The sequence below is a fragment of the Dermacentor albipictus genome, chromosome 2 (assembly GCF_038994185.2).
Source record: "Dermacentor albipictus isolate Rhodes 1998 colony chromosome 2, USDA_Dalb.pri_finalv2, whole genome shotgun sequence".
NCBI lineage: Eukaryota > Metazoa > Arthropoda > Arachnida > Ixodida > Ixodidae > Dermacentor > Dermacentor albipictus.
The window spans coordinates 113,288,714-113,314,730 of record NC_091822.1 but is presented as its reverse complement, the minus strand read 5'-3'; the positions used below and the strand labels follow the sequence as shown (position 1 = coordinate 113,314,730).

The following is a 26,017-nucleotide window of genomic DNA, read 5'->3' as shown; positions in this document are numbered from 1 at the left end:
TTTCTGTTGAACAGTGTTCTTGCTTACAAAAGGAACGTTATCTCCGCAACTATAACAAAATGCTCAGTGCAAAATGTTTCCCAATTTTACGTAAGTTCTCTAATGCATCTACGGTACCAACCAGTTATGTTGCATTAAGGTGACTTTACTAACATAAAAGGTTTTCTTGCTAAATTGTCTATAATCAGGGATGTCAGCACTGAAAAAAAAAACTTACGTTGAATAGAAATACGATGTTAATGTAATTCCTTTTGTTCATAGAAAAGGCCACTTATTGAACAACAGAAGTTCTGAACGCCTTATTTGGATCAGTTATTTTTTTACACATTCCTTGCCGAATGTAGTAAACTAGATTGAGATAAAAGGTTACAATTACAACACTTTTTAATATATTTAGGCAACACTTGGTACGCATAACGAGGTATGCTTTTGCTAAGCATTTGGAAATGAAAACAAATTTATTAGACTAACTTGAGAAAACTACAAAATCGCAAACCTTAATCCCATGACCAACCCATCACCATGATCCTACCATTTCGGCTTGATGGCGTGAAGTGCTTGGCGTCGATCGGGTCGCTCAGAGTTTACCATAAGCACAATAAGCGCAATCTGCACTAAGCAAATTCAAGCTCAGCTAGAGTTAACGTCCAACCATTATTGTTAAAATTATATTATTGGTTGCGCCATGGCGCATTATTACATCATAGATAGCTCCGTACTTCCTACATATATATTTTTTGAAGCGAGCGGGGACAACCAACTTAAGAATACATGGTAGCTTACCTCTGTTCGAGACCGAGCACGAGTGAAGGCGCGTACGACAACGTAATGATGGCCAGGTACGTGGCACATGCCAACTCCACACCTCTGCGAATACAACAACGCTACAGGTTAGACATCAAGAAAGGCCCTAACGCGAACATCGTTGCCACTACGACGTCAGGTTTCGCGCCAGTTATGATAGTGCCAGACCTTTAACGTTGTGGCACCCGTTGCTCATTGAATCACGATTATCTTGCTAGCATGAAAATAACGAGAGCTTTTCTTGTACAATCAGAATGACGCAATTACGTCTCCTTTCATAATTTTTGGAAGAAATTACGTAAGCAATGTAATATTGAAACTGAGGGCGTCCGATATAACAACGAAAACCTGAGCAGCTACACCACCAAAGTGAAACGTAAGCACGTATGCCTTGCAGTTTTGCGGGAAACTGGTTAATAACAACACACGCGCACACACTTGCTTCTACTAGAAACCGAAAATTTGGTGAACTTTTAATACAACAACGTGGCTACAATGACAACAACAAGTCCAGTGACAAATTATGATGTAATGCCCGGCTTCCTCGACAATTGTTGCCAGTGAGCGCAACTGGTCAGCGATGCGTAGACTTATGAGCATAGCATTCATTCACAAAATATACAATGCGCAGAATTCAATAAATACAAGCATTAGAAAACAACTTAAAACTAAAGCAAACCGGCAGCATGTATGAAAAACACAAATATGTACAAAAGCCACCTCCAGAGCAGCACAACTGTTACAGTTGCAGTTGGCTGCAGCATGTGACTGCTGCCTAGAGAAACACACAGATGCACCATTCTGTAGCTTAAGAGTTGTGGAGGCTTACCCGTAAGAGAAGCAGTCATCAGCTAGCAGTTCAGAACCCTGAACTTTCGCATATTTCTTACTTTGGCTTTCCCCTGATTGCGCTCCTCTCTTGAGCAGATCTGATGACCGCCACGTTCTCCGGTGACAAGGATGGTGGTTCACTGCGAAAAAAGCATGCAAGAAGGCTTTTCGGAATGATTCTTGCCATATCATACTGCTAACATATACCGTTTAAATTGCCCTAGAAGCGGAAACTATGACAGAAACTTAGTAAGCGGTTAACCGAGGGCTTTTATCTTCTGCAACACCGCCGACCAAGCCATGTACGTGGCTACAGGTCAGGACAGGAAAGGATTATTGTGCGTGAAGTCCGACTTGCAAGGAATAGTCATTGCTGGTCCTGTAGAACGTAGTCATCGAACCAGTCTGTTGGTCGTAGACACCACGGACTGGTCCTTTGGTCGTTACCGATCCCAATGTTGACGAGCGTTGATAACAACGGCTAACATATATATATATATATATATATATATATATATATATATATATATATATATATATATATATATATATATATATATGCCCAATACATTTTCAGTTGTCCTTTTTCTGTCATCCGCTGACACAATATGTAGACATAAGACGATACTACCAATAAGCTGACCAGAGAGGAGCTCACTAGGATGAGCACATTAAGCTAACAAAATACTACGGACTATTCCTGTCAGCGTCGCCAGCGCCTAAAGGTCATTCTTCACACCTCGTCGCTTAAACATGACTGCGATCATAGATGAGTGAAGCCCGCCTGCCCGGCCTGGCCTTGCTACGAATGTACAGAGACATCCCCACACACTGTGAAAAAGTTATCAATAGCTTCGCCAACGAAAATCCTGTACGACGGAGTTTGGAATTTGTGTTGCAATGCTATAGCTTGCCATTCGCCGCTTCAAACGAACTTTTTTATAGAACTTACTAAACCTACCAAGCTGGCATTCTAGTTCTCTGGCCATGTATTTTCTTTTAATATTGTTTCTACGCAGTCCAGTACGTGAATTGACATTTTTATATTCTTATTTGCAATAAAGCTGCTTTGTCTAAGTTTTTTCGCATGGCCTCTCTAATTGCCAATTTTGACGAAGGGCATATATATGTCTTTTGGGCGTGGGTCAGCGATGATTTGCACTGTTCTCGTGATGTTCGCGTACCCTTTAAATTTCAATCAAATTTGATATGCATGTCGAATTTCTGGTGGAGAGTGGGCCGGCGCAGCTACAATTAAACTTGTGTTTCGTTCACCGAGCTGCAGTCAGTGAGATGTATAATCACTAATATAATTATGCTGTCGAGTTCTGGAGTGGAGAGGAATTTTCTTTACGCTGCCAAGATGCCGATTCTGCAGTGTTTTTGGCAAATACTGAAGTGGGATGAAGTTTGTAAGCAGGGATAAAGTGCCTCAGACAGGCTGGCCAACGTTTCGATAGGAGGACCTATCTTCGTCAAAGGAAAGGATTTCCTTTGACGAAGATAGGTCCTTCTATCGAAACGTTGGCCAGCCTGTCTGAGGCACTTTATCCCTGTTTACAAACTTTATACCACAGTGTGCTATTTCATCTGTCAGCCCCTTTCTTGTTTTTGAAGTGGGATGAGTGTTCTATGAATATGTCGCCGCTACATGTTGTACACATGTTGTACACACACACACACACACACACACACACACACACACACACACACACACACACACACACACATATATATATATATATATATATATATATATATATATATATATATATATATATATATATATATATATATGCCACCTAGAAACCTCGATGCACGCACGCCGCCTGAGGTTGCTGCGCGGCCTCCGCGAGGTGAAACGCGTTCGCATCGGCACCACGAGATTGACGTACGAAAATACGTCGCGGCTGCGGCTGCTTACGTTTCAGGTTAGGGGTTGGTGCACAGGAAAGGTACACTTACTGAGGCCTTACGTAGAGCAGCCAAATGACGGTGGTGCACGTTACAAGCGCCAGAACTGCTCCAGGCAGAGTCACGATCGCCCACACGAAGGTGTTCACTGGAGGCTGGGAAGTCTCTTCAACCCTGCAGAGCGCACTCGAATGAGTTTCTGCACCTGCTTGACAACCTGAGCACGCTTGTGAGTCGCGAACGCGTTTCTGTCAGCTATACCGTTTACACCAAACATGCGCAAGGCATAACCTGTGCCTCTTAATTCTTTTTCTTCCCTCGACAGGGGCGAGATGCTCGCAGGTAACATACGAACGCATTGCATTAATTGCATTTTCTCACTGTGGGTGGAAGAAAAAAAAAGATCATTTTTAATATATTTCTTCAGGTGGATGTGACAATTGTAGCGTTTCTAGTAACACAATAGACTTAAAGCTTTGCTGTGGAACAGGCGTTCATCTTGTTGTTGTCCTGAGTGGCTGTGTCCATCTTGTTAGAGTTTATTTCAACTTCTTCCTCCTTATCTCCCTTCTCAAGGTACCTGCGCTTCTTCATCTTCTGTCCGAAGGCTCATACCACTTCGACAATTACCAGCCAGACAGCGAGATAGTGATGCTTTCACGGTGGCATACGCTTATGAGCCGCTCACACAGAAAATGTTATTTGAGGTAAACTGCGCGATCAAACTTTACGAACAAGAAACCTAATTAATGCTCGAATGTTTTACAAAAGAAAGCGCATCTTTTGTGAAGCTCACGCTGTCCTCGATGTTCTTTTTTATGACGGCTTGAATGTCGTTTGTTGAAAGTGCAACTTCGATGACACTTGGATGACGAGTTTCAGTGGCGCCACAACATTGGTTCCCCCGGGGTCTCCCTTGCCTCTACACGAAGACACTCTGCATGGACGCCCCCTAGAGCCGACCGAAAGGCTGTATCGACCCTCAGCTGAACTACAGCAACTACGTTTCCGTGACCCTCCTCGACAATTATTCGGCCATAACTGCGTAATCGGAACATTTCAGCGTCTACTACAAGTTATTGGAATGGAGGAGTATTCAGTAAAAGAACATCACACCCGTCGAATAGATGCAGCTGAAGATTTTGAGCAGTGTACCCAAAAGAGAAAAACAAAAACAAAAACGAAGCAGAAGCAAAATGAGAACCAGGTTTGTTGAATAATGGCACAGAACACGCGGTAGATCTTGGTTTAGTTTGAAAAGACAGCCGACGCCATTTCAACCACTACGGTAGTAGGAACAAGAACCATGGGAGTCAGCTATAAAAATAATGCACCTTACACTTCGCTAACCAAACGGGACCACGTCGGTGCACGGCTTCTCATCCCTGGCGAGTGTTGGCGATCGAAATGACGGCTTTAGTCGTCGCAGCATTCGATGACTGCCCAATGGGAATCACTCGCGACCTCTTCAATCGCGACAATAGGCAAAAGAACTAAAAAGCGACCTGTCGCGGTCAAATTCGCTTACATGTAGTAGGCTGCACTGATTCCTCCGAGGGTTAACACCAATCAAACTGTACCGCGTCCGTAAATTGCACTCACACGTGACAGGCGACTCTCAGTGCTCCCTTGTTGCCACCCTCGTGGAAGCTGCAGATGTTACCCAGCACGGTCATGAGCGACGGGCCCAGCAGGAAGGCGTTGTGTACGTCTGTGCGGACGCTGCGAATGCCAGTGTCAACTTCTTCTAAAACTGTCAGATTTGAACGAGTGGAGACGCCTTGATTTTCCGTTTGCATTTGCGTAGAACAGTAATAGCGCTAGTAGCAATCCTGGAGCAACTTAGCAAGTACACCTGATGACCAATCGTCGCAAATTCTTGATTCTGGCACCCGAATATAAGCAATACAGAAACGAATAAAAGAAAAGACATGTATTTGCGACATTGTAGAAAAGAATTCGACAGTTTAAGCACGAAAACTTACCTTGTATGTTGTCCCCGGAAGTATTTCTGTATTTCACATGTGCTTCAACTGGTTCTTGAAAGGCAAAATCAACTTTTAAGACGCGATGGTTGCTTTTTATCGCAGATGAATAGAGAGCGAGATAATGAAAAACAATTAAGGAGCGTGTGTCTCTCGATAAATCTCTTCGCGCAGCAGTAACTGTTCACAATCTTGTGCACAAGGCTCCCGTGCGGGCGCCGAAATGTTCATTTCTAATTTTTATCGTCGGTGTCCAACTTTACTTAGAAAATTGAAATGACAATAGATTGACCTTGGAAGGCTCGGGTCTTGAAACGTTAGTACTCCATGGTACGCTCGCCATTCTGCCAACACTGGAACAGTGCTTGGAACGTTTTCGCATTTGTGCGCTTAAGGTGGCCTCGTACGTCCTGGTACGCAGGCTGGCGATTCACGCAGTGAGTGATTGTCCAGCATTGGAAGGAAAGGAGCGAAGGAAGTCAGGGAAGTATAGCCTGTTAACTTATGTTGCAGATCATTGGAATGAACTGCAAATGAAGCATGTAAACAACTGTAATGACAAGCAGCTGCCACGCCGAATGAGCTACGCTTTGCGACACATAGAACCATTAACCAAACATGATTCAAAATGGCAAGCTAGTTCTCACCTCCTTACTTTCTTTTTTCTAACCGCCGTCATGTACTGGGTTGCTAGCTGGCTCCCTGAAAAAGAAAGCAGAAAGTATCATAGAAAGCAGGCACCTTAGCAAAAGTTGACAAACTGTAAGGTATTCTATAATAACCATTATGTAAAGGGTGATTCAGTTATATATATATTGCTTTATACACGAATCCTTCAATGGACAAGTTCAAACATTCAAGTGAAATCAAATATCCAAGTGATTTGTTTCAGATGTATAAATGTAGGTGTCATGGGTTTAATACATCGGAGGTCTAAAAAATTCCCCCATTTAAACGATATGTTTCACGACACTAGGCGCTTGCGAGGAGGGACATTTATGGCTTCTTAAAGGTTTGGAATAAATGATCTGTGTTGTATGCAGGCTGAACTAAATATGATGGATGCAAAAAACTATTGAATTCTTACGATGTGCAAATGAGAGAACATGTACGCGTAATAAGCTCTGTCTTTCGCGTTGTCCCCCTGCCACCGTGGCTTAGCGCCTATGGCGTTTGAGTTGCTAAGGGCGAGGTCGCGGGATGAAATCCTGGCAGCCGCGGCCGCATCTTCATAGGGGCGAAATGCAAAAGCGCCTGAGTACCGTGCATTAGAGGCACGTTAGAGATCCCCTGGTGATCAAAATTATAACGGAGTCCCACACTTTGGCGCGCCTCATAATCAAATCGTGGTTTTGGGACGTAAAATCTTGGGCCGAGCATGTTGCCTCTCTGCGGCCGATGCAGTATGGATGGATGGATGGATGCTATAGCATGAGCGATCCTCTTCGAACGGGGCGGTGGGTTGCGCCGCGAACCTCTTGCTATTATATTGCCTAATGTCCTACCTATGTTAAAAAAGAATAAAAGAAAAAGAAAAAAAACCACGATGAATTCCTTTAACAAAAGATTCTGAACCCCTATTGTGGACTTCGTTTTTGTACGCCTCCGTTGTTGGTCGCTTCATACTTTTCTTCCACCAGTCTTCCAAACGCCGCTTGCTAACATCTACTGCGGGCATGTGTACTTTCCCCAAGCTCTCACCCAACCCAATGGTTTCAAGGAGGCCAGAGATGCCTAAATCGACTGCTGGGCAGGTATCTTCACATTCTAATAAAACACACCCCATAGTTTCCCTAGCTTTACCGCAGCAAGCACATGCTTCTTTTTTCTTAAATCTCGCTTTGTAAGTGCTTGTTCTAAGTCATCCTGATCTGGCTTCGAAAAGTAATGAGCTTCCCTTCGAGTTATCATAAAATGTTTCTTTTCTGATATGTTCTTTCCTCTTGAATAGTCACTCATAGTGGGTTTATTTTCCATTGCCACCACCCAAGAGGTTATCTCAGCCTCTCTGACTTTCCGCTTGACGTTCTTTGTTGTTATGTTGCTCACCATGCAGGTCGCATACTTGCTGGTAAGCTTCCTAGTTATTTTCCTCCACTGGGAATCAATGTTTTTCCTGTACAAATACCTGAAACCTCTCCCAGCCCATTCATTTTGCCATATTCTTCAGTCGTTTTTCATAATCAATCTTACTGTGAGCTTCTCTCACTTAAAAGCTTGTCCAGCCCATATCACTCAGCACAGCTTTACTTGTAGTCTTCCCATGAGCGCCCAATGCGAGGCGTCCCACTGACTTTTGGTTGCCATCGATAAAAGAATGAAAACCTCCCCTTTCCAGCTGTTTTTTTGTTCCACATATCTATTGCCTTCGTTTATTTATATAATAAGGTATTGATATTCTTATTTATATTCAAGGTATATATATTCGAGGTATTTCCCAGCCCGGTATTGTCACTGTGTGTTCACGGTTTTCATTTAATACAATCCCACCTGATATTTAACGCTAAATTTCGGACCTAGCTTATCGCCTTCCTGTCCACAGATATTAGCCAGACGTTGCTTATCACTTTGCTTGTTAGCTAGCAACACAATGTATGTCGTCCGCTTAAAACAAACCTGGATGCTACTGCTCTACTTCTGTACGCGCCTGTTTGTACGAGAGATTAAACCCAATATTGCTCCCTTTAGCATCCTTTCCATCTTCACCATGCACATCATAAACATCACTAGGGATAAAGGGCACCCCTGCCTCAGTCCCTTGTTGATATAAACTTTCGCCTCGTTCCTAATCCCTTCTCATTCAACGCAAACGGTATTTTGTGGGTAAATTAATCTCAAAAGCTGTATAGTATCCTCACCGAAGCCTTCCTTCTCCAGAATACCCCACAAAATGTTCAGATATACGTGGTCATACGCTCCTGTAATATCGAAAAAGGCCACATATAACAGTCTCCTTTCTACTCTGGATATTTCAATACACTGAGTAAGGACAAGTTTTCATCCAGACGCCAACCTATTCTGAAGCCATTCAGAAGTTATCCCAAAATGTCATTATTCTGTGCCCATGCTTGCAGCTTTAAACTAACTGCCTGCATTGCTATGCTGTATATTACCGATGTAATGGTCAACGGTCTATATGATTGAATTCTATCTTGCTCCCGTTAACCTTCATAAATTAAATTCACTCTACTTTGTCTCCAACTGTCTAGTATTTGTATATCTTTTAAACTATTTTGTACTACTTTCAACAGAGCTTCCTCACTTTTCGGACCTAGTTCATTATTCATCCTAACGGGAACCTCTTCTAGCCCTGTGGCTGTGCGCTTCTGAATTTTCTTTTGGGCTTTCTTCCAGTAAAAATTTGTCAGCACCAGCTCCTTTTCGATCTGTTTCTTTTTCATGCTCTTTTTTTCTTCAAATACAAGCAAATAAAACCTCGTCATTGCCTTGGAAACATTCGGCTGTTACCTTTCGGATGTAGTTTATTGCCGCATCTTCTCCCAGTTTGTTTCCATCTTCGTCTAGGATATGTTGTATTGTTCTACACATCTTGCCTAACATGTTTATATTGTTCCAAAATATTCTAGGTGCGACATTACCAGTATCTGAACCATAGATTTTTTCTTCCTGTATATTCCCCATTAGCTTACTACTTGATCCTGCGGCAACGGCGCTCTTTTTGCCTGCCTGGGCTCTCGGGATGCTTCCTATCATACGGCAATCGCTTCTCGTATCTCCCTGTTCCACCACCTTTTCGGTTCCTTTTTTCCTTTCAAACGAGCATGTTGCTTCTCTCTCCGTATTCCTGTTATTACATTTAGAAATTCACTATATTCTCACTCTTTGCTTGGCATTTTGCCAAGTTCTTCCTCGGCTATTATGACTAAATTTGTTATTTGCTAAGCGTTGAAATTTGGACTGGCCATTTTGAATCCCTTGCTCTCTTTCCCAACTACATATCCCATTTTCAAATTGATGCGTTTATGACCAATCCCTATGTTGCTATACCTTCCTCATCAATGACAATTTCTCTCAGCTTGTCATCAATTCCTCCTGTCATCAGACAGTAATCAGTGGTAGATTGCCGGTTTCTGATTTCTCACGTGATCTGCCCGTCACAGGCCCTGTGTTCACAATAAAGGGGTTGTGTTGCTCACAAAGATCTAGCATTCCTTTCCTGTTGTAGTCGGTATAGTCATCTAAATCCTGTATGTGGGCATTCATGTCACCTAATAAGATAATTTGGAACCATTCCCGAAACCCTTAATACAATCAGTGGTTAATGGGAGCCGCGCCATCTAGGAGCGATGGCGCTCACACTACTTTGACTGCAGCAGTGGAAAGTAGATGGCGAAACCGGCCTAAGCATGAGGGCGAATAGTTGGCCGCTGTCGGAGAGGGAGAGGAGCCGCGATAAGACGGGAAAGAGGGCACCGGAGAAGGTGGAATTTTGTTGCACACGCATTGCGCCACCTGGTAACCATGTGGACGGTCGCATCTGCGCCTCCAAAGTGAGGTCGAGCACCTCGAACAAATGGCGCAGGAAGCCAGCTTGCCTCTTTCAACCCCTATAACGCTGGTTGTGTTGAAAGGTGCATTGCACTGAGCTCCTGGTTCGAGGCATCCTTGAGTTAGATGAGAAGGTGCGCGGAACACTGGCACGTAAGCTTCGCTGTACGTAGATTCCAGCAGGGCGCGTTGGATCTGAGGCATTTTTCAAGCGAGGTGTGTATTGGCTCACAAGTGGCGTTGTCCTGGTCACGCAAAAGAAAAAAAAAACCAGTTGCTCACAGGGCAAAGCAGCTACGGGAAAGTACGGTTTGATGAGTTGACAGCTGCACCGGCGCCGGAGCGTGAGTCATTAGCAAGGATGCAAGCTGCATAGGTGTGTGCTCACGCTACGCGCTCAACCAATCAGTGCCGCTTCGCTTCCGCCGGGGAGGGAAAGGGCGGGAAAGGGTTTCGCATGCACTGCGCCGGCTTCATTTCCGGTCAGTTCAATCTCGGGAAACGAATGGGACGGCCACGCGTTGTGCATTCTCCCTAGGAAAGAGCAGCCTTCGAAGAGCGGTGGCGAGAATTCGCCCATGAAAGAGCTCGCCATCGGCGCGCCGATCCAGCCGTTAAGGGCTAAATATAGGCCGACGTAGCATGAGCGCTCGCACACGTTGCGTCCCGTTGGCGAGAACAACAGCGTCTATAGTTCGACCGATGGTTCGAGGCCCTGGCGCAGCCAACGTACCTGCACCGGGCCAACGCGCTCTGACGCGCCCGGAGTAAGGCAACGCTCGCCCGCGCGCCGATAACGTCGGACTATCAACGCGCCTTTAGAGTCATCCGCGCCCAGGCAATCCGACATCAACGAGAAGATCTCGAGCTGAGGGAGCGGGAGGTCGAAGCAATTCGGCACCGTTACCTGCGGGTTACTTAACCGTGACGAAGGTCAGGTGCACGCAGGACAACCTTCGCTTACCCCCATTTTCTTGTAAGGGAAGGGTTGGTCGTTCCTTTTTCTCGGCTGTCTCTCAGCTGATTCGGCTATGTGGCTATTTTTGGTCGACACATTAGAAAAACCTGAATCTAAAAAATGTGTTTCAAAAGCTGCACCACATTCGGCCCGCTGTTGCGCAGCCTTTTCTGGTTGTTTCTGTATTTATGGCGTAGTCTATATGGTCGAATTCACCATCTTGTCAGCTGTGATTGGACCAGAGGGGTACTGCGCAGTGAGCGACGGCGTTAAATTTCTAACAGAGCGAGCTTTTCTTTCATTTGTCAGTGGTTGTGTCTGCTCTAGAGTGCTAGCTGGACGCCACAGTAGAGAGGGTGTTCAGCCTGGTCACAATTCTTTATGGGGTTTTAGGTGCCAAAATCTCGATTTGAATGTAAGACACGATGTAGTAAGAGTCTTCGGATTACTTTTCACCACCTGGTATTTTTCAACGTGCATCCAACGAACGGTACATGGGCGTTGTTGCATTTCACCCCCGTCGAAATGCAGCCGCGGCGGTCGGGATTCGATTCAGCGTCCTCGGATTTATTAGTGTAACGCCACAACCACTACGCCTCCACTACGCCTCCACTCCGGTCAGCATAAAAAAAGAACGAAAAAAAAACCCCTGGACCATCCAAACAAACTAGCTGCGCGCACTTTGAAATGGACGCTTCACGTGCTAGTTCATGTAAACGAGTACTTTAGGTGCTTCAACAACAGAGTTTGGAGGCGCCGGGGGCACCGGGCCGAAACAAGGGCAACAAATTGCTGTTTCTTGAAACATCCCTGTCTGCGATAAAGATGCTCTTCGAAAAGTTCACGTGGATGATTAGTTTGACGATGCCATAGAAACGCAATGTCAAGGCGATCGCTTTTCATTTGAGCGCTATTTAGTAGCCCGTTCTGTGGGACAACATGAAGACTGCGGCATTACCGAACATCGACGCACGGTAGTCTGCGCTGCGGGAGAGGGTCTCCTCGGCACCGAAGCTGCGTAGGCGGCTTGTGCGTTGCAGTGTGAAAGTCTGCCGGCTCTGTTCACGTGCGTCAGTGTCAAGTATCGTCGCCATGCTGCCTGTCGAGCGCCGAGAGGAGCGGCTGCAAGTGGTTTGCAGGCGTGAATGCGCAACACTGGGATGGATATCGACTGGTCTGCAAATGACCAAGAGACAGTTTTATAGCGTTACCATTATTAGGGTACTTCACGCACTTCTTTACACCTTCTCTCTCCCTTCTCTCTCTTCCCCTTCTCCCTTTCCCCAGTGTAGGGTAGCCAACGAGACCTTTGACTGGTTAACATCAATGCCTTCATATATTCCTCGCTCTCTGTCTCTCTCTTCCCGCACTTTCCGGGGCCAGCTATTTATATCTTTTTTGTATATGTCTATGTATATTTTTTTTCTAACCCATTTCCGGTCTACCTGGGACACTTGGTAGTCCGTGGTCGGATGGGTAGCGCACCGGGCTGTGCTGCTAAGGGAACAGCGCTCGAAACCAACCATGAGACTAGCTTGAGTCACTAGGTGGTAATGTGTACATATGTGCCACTCGTTAACGAGTTTATTTCCCGCCGACATGGGCCCCTGTAGATGCGGTACTTGGTATGTACGCCTCTTTAGCGAATCCCTTGACGCCTACTTGGAGTACGGGGTGCGTATGTGCCAGTCGGTCTGTGATGGTCTTCAACGAACATCTTTGGTGCCAATTTGGTTCACTGTGTATGTGCCAGTAGGTGCATGCAGCTTCTCAATGGATGCCTTTTACATCAACTTGAGTGAGTGCTTATGTATCTGCCCCTGTGAATGTGCCGCTCTTCTACGACGAATAAGAACATCAGCGTTCGAAAGCTCAAGCTGATATTTTTAAAAGCACTCTGCAGAGGTCATGGAAGCAATGCAAGCGGAAAAGAAATCCAATATAAACGAAGGTCTCCAATCTAAATAATGTTCGTCGATGCAAAGTCTAAGCCGCGAGAAACTTGACAAAAAGAGAAATAAAATATACATGAGTCAGCAGTTTTTCGCGCAGACAGAGAAAATAAATTCGACAAGAGACTGTACCTTCAATCGCGATTCCCAGTCGAAGACACCATGAAAGACTAGTGGTCGTAGACAAAAGTCTCCTCTTAAAGTTTACTGGCAGACATTTATGCGGCGCCCAGCATCTTTCCAGCGTCTAAAGTTCCAGCCTGCAGCATGTTTAGCCACAAGCGCGCTCTCCCGCGGTGGCGCCGATCGTGGAAACACCGTTGGAGATTTTAACAAAAAGAACGTTAGTGTTGTGAAAGTAACATGATATCCGACTTTGGGCTCTAGCTAATGAATTCATTTCAACCACCCAAATATAATCAATGTCTGCATTGTCGCGGCAGGGAGGATGTTGAACATTGTTCCGAAAAAGAAGACGACGCGTCTTCCTCCAGCAGGTGCCATCAACATACCATATCATTCGATGAAAATGAGTGGCCGTTGGCGCTGTGCTGGGGGAATCAGGTTCGAAACCAATTGTCGAACCAACTTGGGTGATTGGGCGCGTCACTATGGGTATGTGGTGCTCTTCAGTGAATCTCTTTGACGCCAACTTGGGTCTCCGTGTATGTTCCACTGGGTACGAACTGCTCTTGAATGAACCAGGAATTGATTCGGGGCTAGATACTTGCCGCTGGATATATGCCACTCTTCAACGAACATTTCTGATGTCATCTAGGAGCAGTGAATGAGTGCCAATTTCCATTAAAATCAATTATAAAACACATCGACAATTCCCTACGAACCCCAGGATTTATTGTTAGAATGTGTAAAAAGCAAGGCGCAATAGACCGGGACAGAAGAAGAACACAAACGACAAGACCAGCGCCGGTCCTGTCACTTACGTTCTTCTTCTGTCCTGGTCTATTGCGTCTTACTTTTTACACAATCAAAGATGAACCAACTAACCCAAGCAAATGTTTTACTTGATATATTGTTAATCGCATTAAAATCGTCAGCCATCTCTAAATGATGGATGCGCCGCCATTTTTATCTTGTTCTAGAAGAACGTATATTGATTATAGCATTGCTTCTTATTTGACGTCTGAGGGCAAGAAACCGTGCATTGCCGGACTAGGTAATAAATGAGCAGAGTGTCTGTGATGGAGGTAAAGTTATCTCGTTGTCCACAGCGTGGCCCAGTATAGCAGCAGTCTACAAGCTTTGTGGCAGCAAAAAGCGCGGCACATTCACACCGTTCTTAGGAGCCCCGACTTATCATATTAACCCCCAGTCTACATAGCAACAAGCGAACGAACCCGTTGGGTACGTATCGTGTGTCACCGATGTCAGCCGAGGATGCCCGTCGTAGTACAGCCATAGAGCTGGAAGTCCTCGGCATGGTCGACCGGCGCCTCTGCCACGAGCCTGTAGGATCCATTTCCTTTAGATGCGCTAGGGCCGGGGGCTGCGAAAAAAAAAAGCATAGATTACATTGCAATGCCGCGGCATTAGCCAAACTTGTAATTCAGTCTACTACCACTTCTGGGAGACACTGGGGCCGCTCTGCTTCCAGCATCAGTTCCTTCACATCGGCCCCGAAAGACACGACAGACTGCTTCCGCCTGGCTGGTTGCGTGCTTGCTACCGACTTGTTTCCAGCGCTACCAATCGGAAGACCATTGGTGCTAGGCGCAGGATGCGGCTGATGACTTGATGGTAATCGGCTCTGCGCAGATGGGGAATCCTGAATGGAGCTGATGTCTTTGGCAGTGGCTTGTTTCTTTGGCCCAGTCGATTTGTGAGCTTCAAGTGCGTTCCTATTTTCGTGCGCAGTCCCGTTCACATGGGTCTCCGCGGCTTTAGGTTGCTGCAACACTTGCCCCGATTCTGTTTTGGCCAGCTTGATACGCGTGTGTTCTTGAGATCTTCGTTTGCCGTCTTGCTTTTCCTTGTGAGTGCCATCGATCGAGGCAAGCTTCCTAGTTTTCTTAGCATGATCTTTGGCTGCTGGTACATTTGAGCCGTGGTGGCTTCCAACGGCAAGCTTTGACCTGCGTTTCTCGTCACGGGATTTGGATCGTGAAAAAGACTCGCGCTTTGACTTGGTATGCGACGTTACCGCGTTTTCGGTCTTTCCGGAGTCCGTTTGCGTTGGGGGCTCCTTGTTCACATCATCAGCGTCGGGTATGGTAAGACGGGCATCATTGCTTCTCCCGTCATCTAGCTGTTGCATGGTTTCAACTGCTGCAGCACAGGGAGGACAATGGAGACCATTGACATCGATCTGGTGGTCCTTCGCGGTCAGCATTGTTTCGAGAGTTTGAATACCACTACTCCTCACTTCGTTTGTGGCACGGTCGCCACCTGAGCCTTTCTTCTCTGGCTGTTCTTCACACCATGGAACAATAACACCTTGCGGTCGCTGTGGTGGCTTGCACGCTGTGCTTGTAGGACGTAGATTGTAGCAGCGGGACGGACTTGCTGCAGAGTCCTTGCTTTCTTTTCGAGAGCGTTTGCGTTTCTTTCGGACAATGGAGTTGTCCATATGTGAACGCTCTCTGGACTCACTTTTCTTGACTGATTTGTCACCACGGGTCTTACTCTTGCGGCGCTTTGCGGCATCTTCCTGCGTGTTGGCGGTGATAACTGTAGCAACCGTGTCACTCTCGTCGCGACACTCCCTACTCGCTTTCTCGTAAGTTGGCTTCTCATGTGGTTGGTCCACCATCTGGTCCAGTTTGTTGACGGGGCGCATTCCTACGTCATATTTGGCCTTAGGAAGGCCAGCACTGGATAATTTCTTGCGGTGTTCTGGTGTATGACAATGCGAAGACAACTCCTGGTCAAAAAGTTTGGTTCGACGAACCGAATCCGACTCGTACGGGACCGATGCATTATGCACGCCGAGGTTTGAAGACGTATTTGCAACAGGAGTATTCGAAGGAAGGTGTGCAAGGTTGGTATCTCTGGCATCGGTGGTGGCTACAATCGCAGTGTAATTGCTCGTGGAGCCGGTATGCTCCGTTGTAGTAGTGGCAAGACAATTTTGGGAAACATCCGGGTATTTCTGCATGGAACGGATCACGGGTGCTGGGTTAAGTGATGTTTTTGTCCTGCTTGAGGGTGAACCTGGGTCAAGGATTCGATCTGCAAGGCCAGCGTCTTCGTCGCCCTGCTTCTGTTGAACCACAGAGATTCGCCTTATGATCAGCTTGCTGGCGATGAGCCCCAGGTTGCGAAAGAGCCTAGAAGAGATGCTGTTCGGTGAAGGCGTGCCACCTTCTTCACCCTTGCTGCTCCCGCGTATAGGAGAGCCACTTCTCCTGAACAGGAAGCTAAATGTGCCTCGTCGTCTCATCCGTTGTTGCCCTCTTTTGGAAGAGCTCTCTGCTTGCGATACCGAGGCATTTTGCTTTACTTCTTCACATTCAGATATCGGTACTGAGGAAGCATGGCGCTGTGAGGGATCTGGTCTCGGGTCTTTGGGATGTCCAAGTGGCCCACTCTGCTTGACAGTAGTGGACGGTGTAGTAGGGTTGGTGGATCCTGCAAAAAAAGATAAAAACAAATGACGGATTGGCACCCCATACTTGAGGGTCAGCACTATAGACCCAGGAAACGGACTCTTATTTACACATTTTGCTTTGTTCCCCGAGCCTACTAAATTGCACCCTTGAAGGAATAATATTAATGAGCCGTCATCCAGGAGACTAAGGATAATCTAAGCGGTCATATATTACGATTCCCGCGTGTTTTCGGCTTCGTAAAGCCTTCGATGCCGAATGTTTTGCCACCATAAACACCAAAGTATAAGATGGTAGCGTCATTTACAGAATGTGGCTGGCACAGCATATCGAGCCCAACAGTTTCCTTGCGCGTTCACGTAGGCTCTGGCATTGCAAGGCAGTAAGATCCGTGTGCCAGCAGTCGACCTAAGTCAAACATTTATCTATTTCCCACATAATAACAGGTTAAAAAGGCCGAGTTGTCGTAACAATGCATGACAGTTGCAACCATCGCAAGGACACGTGGAGAGAACTGTAACGTTAAAGGGACTTTAAAGCGAAACAATAAATCAGTTTAGACTAAAGAAGCATTGCTTGAAAACCCTGCAGGCAGTCATTTCAAAAAAATAGTTTCATTATTACATGAGGAAACGAAGGTCCAAATATCAGTATTTGAATTTCGCGCCGATACCCCATGGCCGGTACGTCAGCGTGACGTCAGGGATTCCAAAGTATGTTTTCGCATTTGGGCCGCATTGGCTGAACAAAGATTCCCGAAACTTCCCATGTTTAATATTTGGTTCCTTTAGAACACAATGTAGTCAATCTGTACGGCTATATATAATTAGTAGGCCCTAGAAGGTGCCATCAATATCCAAGACGTCACAGCCCCCAGGTGCGGGAACTTAAGTAGGCGTCGCCACCCGTATTTCGTTCTTGCACTTTTTCTGGCTTACAAAACGTCTTATCGTTGTAAGAGTGGTGTTTTTAGTGTCGTAGAGAGGTAACTTACTGATGTAGAAGAAATCATTTTGCACTTTAGTGTCCCTTTAAGCTGGAATAACATACCGTAATACATTCGTGGAAGAGCAAAATCATCACTCTTGGGGCATCTACAGCCTCTTGGATGGCATGAAAAAATATGCTTATATGAAAGGCTGGTAGGGACGCTACATTAAATGTTCCTTAAAAGGTCGCTATGAAGTAGTGGCTTTGAAATCGCCAGCTGGAGGCGAGCTAAGAGTAAGATATTCTTAAATGATATTGGATTGCTTTAATGTGTAAGAGGAGATTACACTTCACAACTTTTAGGGGCTTTTAGTGAGCTTTCTTTATGAAACAACGTCGAAATGCGTAAAGATACAATGCTATTCGTAACAAGTCACCGAATCTGCAGCGTAAGAGAGCAAATGAGAGAACGGATGTTTGGCTTTGTTTTCTTGTGCTAATGGCCAACAATCTACCAGACAAGTGAGCATGATATATTAATGAATGCTGTGGAGGTGGGTATCAGGACCCGTTCCGGTTACGTGCGACGCCGGCAGGGAGAAGCACTGTTTGGGGGAAAAGAGCTGCGGCACGTTAGCTACATCGTAATGTTACCGCTGGGGCGGTGGTTCCCAGAGAACACGCTTGGCAAATAGCCGTCACCGCGTTTGAAATGGGCGTTGAAGCGCGGAAAGGCACCTATATTTCCCGAGTGCCTTGCAATTGTTCCTATGTGAGCGATCAAATTTGTTCCGTAAAGAGCGTGACATTAAAACAAAACGGGAGGCATTCAAAGTCAGCGTTCACTCTTTTCAACAATAGGTTATTGTAGATTTTACTAGTGAGGGATATTTCTAAACATGTTATCTTTGTTGCCGTTTAAGTTTTGAACGCTGTGAACATGTTAAAAAAACCTGTCCTTGCCTCAATTTTTCCGCATACCTGTACGAGCCCGTAGATATAGTCGCCGCGCTTGGTTAGTACGTGTGGGAGAAAACTTCCCGTAAGGAATTGCCCGTCGCAGTAACGATTTGTCAAACCTGACATGCATAAAATGGTATGAAGGCAACGTTAAAATATGCTTTTCCAAGTCGGGCCAATAGTCTCATCATGGCAAACGTCGGCACGTCAAGACGACATGCTCAGGCTCTAACGAGGAAAGCATGACAATGTAGAAATGTGCAAGAGGCGCACCTCTTCCGTCTGCAACGTCTATTCGAACAAGGCCAGGATCGCAAGGCGCTTGAGATGCTTGGACGAAGGACGCGGCACTATCATGTTTTGCCGAAGATGACCCAAATTTCGAAGTAGTCGTTCCAGCTGGCTTGACCGAACCATCTGCTATAGTATGCTCCCCGGTTGGCTGGATTTCGCTGAACGTTCCCGGAACCTTCGTCAGCACGTGCATGGGCTCCTGCATTGAAGGCATTGACTGCATCACTGTCTGTACGGAAGCGTGCGCGTTTGTCACTCGCCTTGTCTGATGTTTTGCGCCATTCGATTCAAAGACGTTAAACTTGCTCCACACGAAAGCCCAGGCATTGCTCCCGTAACAGGATTCGGTGTCACGCACAGTTAGGAGACTTAGTTAGTTAGTTAGTTAGACATTGAGGATAACGCCCTTATAATGCTTTCGAACACTTGCTAAAGGAACGTTTTACAAAGGTTGTTAATTATCCCTCCCACAAATATTGGTGGTCATGGTCCCGCCATTTTAGTTGTATTTCATTTTATTGACAATTATAGCTCTCCCAAAAGAGCATGCTAAATTCTTCGCCATCCTAAAACCACTGCCAGCGCTCCTGAGCCCTTGCATACGTACTTTACTGCGAACGTTGTATAGTGAACCCACACACTTTGCATTTGTGTACGTATCGACCAAAGGCCGTCCACCTTTTTGCTTGAAATATCAAAGATGTGTCTTGCTTCGTTCCCCACAAACCCCGTAGGCGCCTCGTACAACACACGAAAATGTGAAGAAAACGAGATTTGAGCCATTATTTGCAAACCTAAATGTTTATGATTGTTAGTCTTTCCACGCACTACACCCAACCTTGGTGTAGGTTTTTTGCTGCATATAAAGGCTTTAATCACCTTTCTGTGCTGGTCGCCAATAACATGGCCCCTGTGCTTACTGCCACCATCGGTTGGAGTCCGCGAAACAAAATATAGAGCGTATCATATAAAGGGGCCCCTAAGCAGGGAGAAAACGAGAGATTCACAGTTTGCATTTAGCACTTGAACAATCCAGACACCCCCAGATTTCCCTAACGTGCCCCACATTTCCTCAAAACAAACTCGTTGAATTTTTTTTCAGGACATCTTGAAAACAGGTGTGTAACGTTTTCGAGCACTTCTAGTGACTGTAGTGGCTGTAAAAATACATCTTGTACATATGCATCTGAAGATACACCTAAAATACATCTAAAAATACATGATTGTAGCGGCTGTAAAAATACATCTGTCACCTGACAGGTAGAACGTCGGGCTGTTCTGCTTGAGGAAAATGATTCAATCTTGTCTTCGAACACGTATTTTTTTTTATTAAGGCCCCAACCGCGGCGGCATTGCGACTCACCCACCGCAACTATGTCTGGCATGAAGCAAGTATGCCTTGAAGTTATAACAATAGCAAATCGCGCAATATAAGGATATCGCTGTAGTAGCTCAGCGACATTGGTGTTGCAATGCCGAGCACGAGGTCGTGGGCTCGATCCCGGATTAGGCGGCCGCATTGTGGTGGCAGTGGAATGCAAAAGTGCTCTTCTACGCGGCAGTGGGAGCACGTTAAACATCCCCAGGTGGGCAAAATTAATCCATGACCTTAGTGGTGGTGGTGGTGGTGATGTTGAAGCAGGCGGGATTAGCCTGGCATACATAGCCGGCAATTGTTCCGTCTGATCCTCCTTCGAGTTGAGATCAGTGGTGTGTCACCAGGTGTCGATGAGCCCCGTGTCTCGCAGGAAGGCTATCAGCAGTCGTTGCGCTTTCTTCCTGAATGCCGCGGGCCGTATGGGGAAAACAACGTCTTCAAAGGTCCTGTGCGTGAGACCGCTTTTTTGTAGGTTGTCAACCATCGCTTTTCTTTCTGTGTCAAACTGCGGGCATAGCCAAATGAAATGTTCGATGTCGCCAATGTCACCACGGAAAACACAGAGTGGGGAACCGCGAAGCCCAGTCTTGAATAACCAAGCTGGGGTGTACGCGGAGTCGGTCCTGATGCGGTATAAAAGCGTAGCTTGTTCGCGTGTAAATCCATGAGTCACACAGGATTCGTGTGGATTCTTGTACATCTCTCTAAAGTGAAGGCGGATTGCACCCTTAGGGTTTCGAAAAGCTTTTGGAGCTTTCACTTTTGGGACACAGGTCAGCGCTAGGCGTGCAAGGGCGTCAGCTTCCTCGTTTCCATCAATTCCTACGTGTGATGGAATCCACTGAAACCTTATGTTAAATCCCTTGCTCGTTAGGTCGTTGATCAGTGCCAGAGTCTGCCTTGTAAATTTGTCTAGGCCCCGATGTAATCTCTGTAATGCTGACTTGGAATCCGTCAGCACCACGACATCTCGTGCAGAAAAGGCCCGTAGTTTCCGCAAAGCCGCGGTGATTGCGGCGCTTTCTACTGTTGCAGAGGAAACTACGCGATCCAGTCGGCCAGACCATGACACATCAAGGGATGGTATGCAGAATGCCGCTGCACAGCTATCTGTTTGTGCGCACACGGAACCGTCTGTGTACACTTGTAGATGGCTTTGAAACAGAGTGCTCAAGTGGTCCAGCACGATGAACTTGGCTTCGGCAGTCTAAATGGTGCGTTTCGTCGGTAGGTGGGGTACATTGAGGCTGCAGGTAACGTCCGGAAAAGACCATGGCGGGTCAAGGCGACTTCGTTTAGGCCATTCCAATCCTAAAAATCGGAAGGTGCTCAGCGCCGCATGGAAATGTGAGCGAGTTCTTGCTCTTAGCCGCCGGAGAAGCACCATGCCTGCGCGTGACTCGCCCAGCCTTAATAGCTGCGTCAGCAAGGACTGAGATGCCAAGAGGCGGAGTGGAAGAGACTCTGCCTCATTAGTGACTTTCTTGTTTGAAGCCGCCGTCGGAACTCCCATCGCCAAGCAAAGTCCCTTTCTGTGCACTGCCTCCAAGTGCTCGAATTGACTCGATGACGGCGATATCAGAGGGAGCTGATAGAGAATGCGGCTTGTTATCAGTGCAGCGTTCAGTTTAAGCATGGATATAGGATTGTTTCCCCAACGTATACCTGCCAATCGAGGAAGTGCATTGACTCTTTGCACTGATGCAGCCACAACACTTTCGACCGCACCACGCCATAGTAGCTTGTTGTCGATGGTGACGCCCAGGAATCGAACATGAGTTGCACGAAGAATTGAATGCCCTCTGATATTCAGCGTCAGACGTGTTGACTTGCGTCTCACTCCCGGGAAAAGCGTGAAGGCCGATTTTTCTGCTGATAAAGATAGGCCAAGCGTCGATAAGTGGCGATTGATAGTGGAGATTGCGGCCTGGGCTATTCGGGCCAAACAGTTGCCTACCGTTACCGGGAACAATCGTCGTGTTACGGCCGATTGGCCGTATGCCTGGAGGGGATGTAAACGCACTCGCCGTGCTGGCTAGCAGCAGTCTGCCCACTTATATCTTGTCATCCATGTATCAAAGGCGGTTTAACGTAAAGCTATTCCAACTTTTTCAATTCAGATTCGGCAATCAGCCCTCCAATCAGCCCTCCATGAGTTGGAAACCCTTGACCAATTTTGGTCAAGGGTTTCCGGGCTGCGCCCATTTCGCCTGTTTGTCACGCGAAGTCACAATATCGCGAATACACCGCGTCAAAGTGACCTGCACGCGTTAAGGATGCATTAATATGCCGAAGAAACTTCATTTTTTTCTGAATAGTTGGAGACTGCCCCGTTTGACTGCAGGTCAAACCCAAACCAAAAATAAGATACGAATACGTCGATTGGCATCTTTTCAGGAAAATTCGAGCCGAAACGGCCCCCTCAAGCGAATCCTTCAAAGAACTAATTACCTATCCTAAACAGGCCGTCAAAAACGCGACCAAAGAAATCAGCACAGAAGTTTAAGTCCTAAAAATGGACTCGCGGTTATCGCATCTCCGGGAGGCTAAACACGCTCTTGGAGAGAGGGGGAAAATGCAGAAATTATATCGCCGACTACGAGCAAAACTAACGTCACTAAACAAGGAAATCGAGTGCTATTCCAAGCAACTGACCCTGCAACAGTGGGACGAAACGTGCAACGAAACGGACGGTCGCATGAGAAGAGGTAGTAAGTGGAATCTGCTTAAAAGCCTCCTCAACGACGAACAGTCCAGGAATACGTTAAATCTCGCCGTCGATAGGCTCATACATAAGCAGGTCACCTCGGGCCTCACAAACGATGTAATTGTCAATGACATGACACGAACTTACCTACTCGTCAAAGAAGGATATTCGCAAGGCATAAGCGTGAGAGCGGGTTACATGTGGCTAGACAGGCCAGCTAGAATTAGACGAACCTTTTACAATTTCAGAAATCAGAGACGTACTCTTCAACTTAAATGGAAGATCGGTTCCGGGGCCAGACGGGGTCACCAACAAGCTCCTCCGGAACCTGGACGATAAGGCTATCGAAATCCTAACGGCAGAGATAAACGAGGTGGGGAGCTCGGGTCCCGTCGGAATGGCGCACCGCCAAGATGGTGCTTATCCCCAAACCGGGGAAACCTCCGCGCATAAATAACCTGCGTCCCATCTCTCTAACATCGTGCATTTGCAAAGTGGCCGAACATGCAATACACAATCGAATCGTCGAACACGTAGAAAGCCACGAGCTATTTAGGCATAATCTAATAGGTTTTAGAAAGGGACTCTCCACACAGGACGAAATGCTCCTCCTGAAAAGATCTATATTCGATAACGAGACGGGGGATGTACGAGGTATCATTGCACTCGACCTCGCTAAGGCCTTTGATAAGGTGGCTCACGAACACATCTTCAACGAAATTTCCCATCTCAACCTAGGGCGGAAATTCTTTAATTTCACTCTCTCGTTCTTATCGGAAAGGAAAGCGTTTCTTCGACTGGGCACGATGTCGGACGGTCCTTACGAACTGGGCAACTGCGGAACCCCTCAGGGCTCGGTCCTATCCTCGCTACTATTTAATATCGCCATGCATAAACTCTCCGAAAGGCTGGCCGCACTCCCAAAAATAGGCCACGCAATCTATGCAGACAATATCACAATCTTGTCCCCGGGGGGATCTCCGCCCGATCTAGAGCAATTTCTCCAGGCGGCCATAGATGTAACGGAAGAATTTCTTACATGCACGGGTCTCAGGCTGCCACCGACCAAATCCGAACTCCTCCTCTACAGACAGTCGAGGCAGGGCGTTGGAAACCTCGAGCCTCTGGAAACGCTGCCAGTCGAAACTACAACACGAGAAGGGCACCCCATTCCGATGGTGAACTGCATCAAAATTTTAGGACTTTCTTTAGGAGTCCTAATTTCCTAATTTTGACCGTCCGCTCCTAAAATAAGAATTTTAGGAGCGGACAGTCAGGGCTTTCTCGTCCGCTCTAGTTTCTAAACACGCAGCCGGCATAGTCAACAGATCATTTCGTATTAGTATGGGAGAAGAAACTAGAGGTCATACCATAGCGTGGTTCCAGGCCCACGTGAACGATCTAACCAACCAAGCGGGTTGCAACCCTAACGAGCGGGCCAACTGCCTGGCGCGTGAATTCATGAACCACGCCCGAGCTAATGGGTCCGGCTGTACCATAGGATTGCCCCTTCAAAGATCATCTTACCACCTTTCATGAAATTACATCGCATTACAGACACAGCAGAAGGAAATCCCCCCCCCCCCCCCCCCCTGCCCGAAGCGTAACAGGGCTCAGGTCGTTACTTTCAGACTCCTACAGACCAGGTCCTACGTCACCCCCAGAGCGCTTAGCTGGATAGACACGAACTTCCCGCAGTCGTGCTCGAAATGCGGTCACGCATGCCGCTCGTTCGACCACAAGCTCTGGCGGTGCCCGTACAACGCGGGCTCCGACCTTCAATACAACTCCAAGTGGGACGCCTGGCTGATGAGCTCGGATTTCACGAACCAACTACAGGCCATCCAGAGGGCCCGCGACGTCGCTGAGAGTCACCACCTCCCTGTCGCGTCGTGGGTGGGGCCACCAACTTGATTGGGGAGCCTTCGGTTCTCCCCAATCAAGTTCCTCAGGACACTCTAATAAAGTTCTTGTCACTGTCAGGGCCCCTTTCCGAAAGGAATAGAAGATGTCTGCCAGCCGATCGCTCAGACACTGGCTACTTGGACCTGCCAGAGGGGATAGATTTGTTTGCGTTTAATAAAGATATCTGCGTGGCAGTATAACGTTATCGAGCCCTTTCGGCACGTATACGACATCACTCTGCCAACTCTTCTTTGATAAGGATACGCTTGAGTGGCATTCATAACCTTCTGTTGCACGCCACCGCGATTTTAGAGCAGCCACCGCAAACTAAGTAAAGGGAGGCGGACCAATCGCAGACGGCGGCACCACCCTCCCCATCAAGTTATCTATTTTCACTGCGCTGGCTCGGCCACATCGAAACCCTCTGCATTTAAGCGTGCGCCTTGCCTCTTGTCAGCGAATTATATAAAAAAGAACCGTTCATTGCAGGCAATTTTATTCGTTTTGAGAGCAAACAAAAGTAATCTACAAACGAGGGGAGCGTTTTATTGGGCCGTTCAGACAACGCTGCGGTCACCTACCGATGCTTGCCTCGGGGGTTGCGTACATTTGACGTGACGAGATCGGAAGAACTTTATGTTATAGGGCCATGACTCTCGGCTACGCTTGTTCACAAATGCGAATACTTCATGTGACAAAAATGTCGCCATCATAGATGCTGCATCATCGTGCGACGGCACCTTGCTTTCCGCTGAGCGACAAACAGAATGCCCGCTCCTTTTTGCCCTCAAGCATGGGAATAGGTTAAGAGCTGTTCGGAAAGCAAGCGAATTGCTCTCTCCGGCGCTACTCGATAGGCATGTTGCACACAAAGGCACGAACAGAAGTGTTCAGAAAAGCATGGGCTGCTTGGAGCATTTGCAAGAGATTTGAGCGACGCAAAATACGGGGCGTTGTTGTGCGCAGGGGCGCTATAACGTAAAACTATTCCAAACTTTTCTATTCCAATTCTGCTATCAGCCCTCCGCGATTGGTCAAAAACTTTTTTCGACCACCCCCCATTTCACCTGTCTGTCACGCGACGTTACAAAAACGGCAATACCTCCCCATCTGATATGATGTGTGCACACTGATTATGCATGATTTGACAGAAAAAAGAAAAACGGTTATTTCTGATTCGACCACTTTTCGCCATTAGCCCTCGGCTATTGGTAAAAAGTTTTCGGGCTGCACCCACTTCACCTGCCTGTCACGCGACGTCACAAAACCGCATGAACTCACCGCGTCAAAGTGACGTGTACGCGATAAAGATGCATTAATATGC

The 26,017-nt window shown here is 46.8% G+C and overlaps 1 protein-coding gene across 5 annotated transcripts in view; it reads right to left on the bottom strand.

The window, feature by feature from the left end:
• LOC135910968 (uncharacterized) overlaps window positions 1-26,017 on the bottom strand; it is a 60,773-nt gene that overhangs the window by 13,909 nt on the left and 20,847 nt on the right. For 3 of the 5 annotated variants that reach the window (XM_065443046.1, XM_065443043.1, XM_065443047.1), the window contains exons 6-14: window positions 18,683-18,902; window positions 14,533-16,541; window positions 14,312-14,460; window positions 11,960-12,177; window positions 6,182-6,236; window positions 5,152-5,271; window positions 3,601-3,723; window positions 1,695-1,775; window positions 784-867 (exon numbers count right to left, since the gene is read on the bottom strand). In XM_065443046.1, coding sequence (XP_065299118.1) covers window positions 784-867; window positions 1,695-1,775; window positions 3,601-3,723; window positions 5,152-5,271; window positions 6,182-6,236; window positions 11,960-12,177; window positions 14,312-14,460; window positions 14,533-16,541; window positions 18,683-18,902 — 3,059 coding nt within the window. The remainder of the gene's footprint in view (window positions 1-783; window positions 868-1,694; window positions 1,776-3,600; window positions 3,724-5,151; window positions 5,272-6,181; window positions 6,237-11,959; window positions 12,178-14,311; window positions 14,461-14,532; window positions 16,542-18,682; window positions 18,903-26,017) is intronic. The other 2 variants (XM_065443045.1, XM_065443044.1) reach the window with 2 other exon arrangements.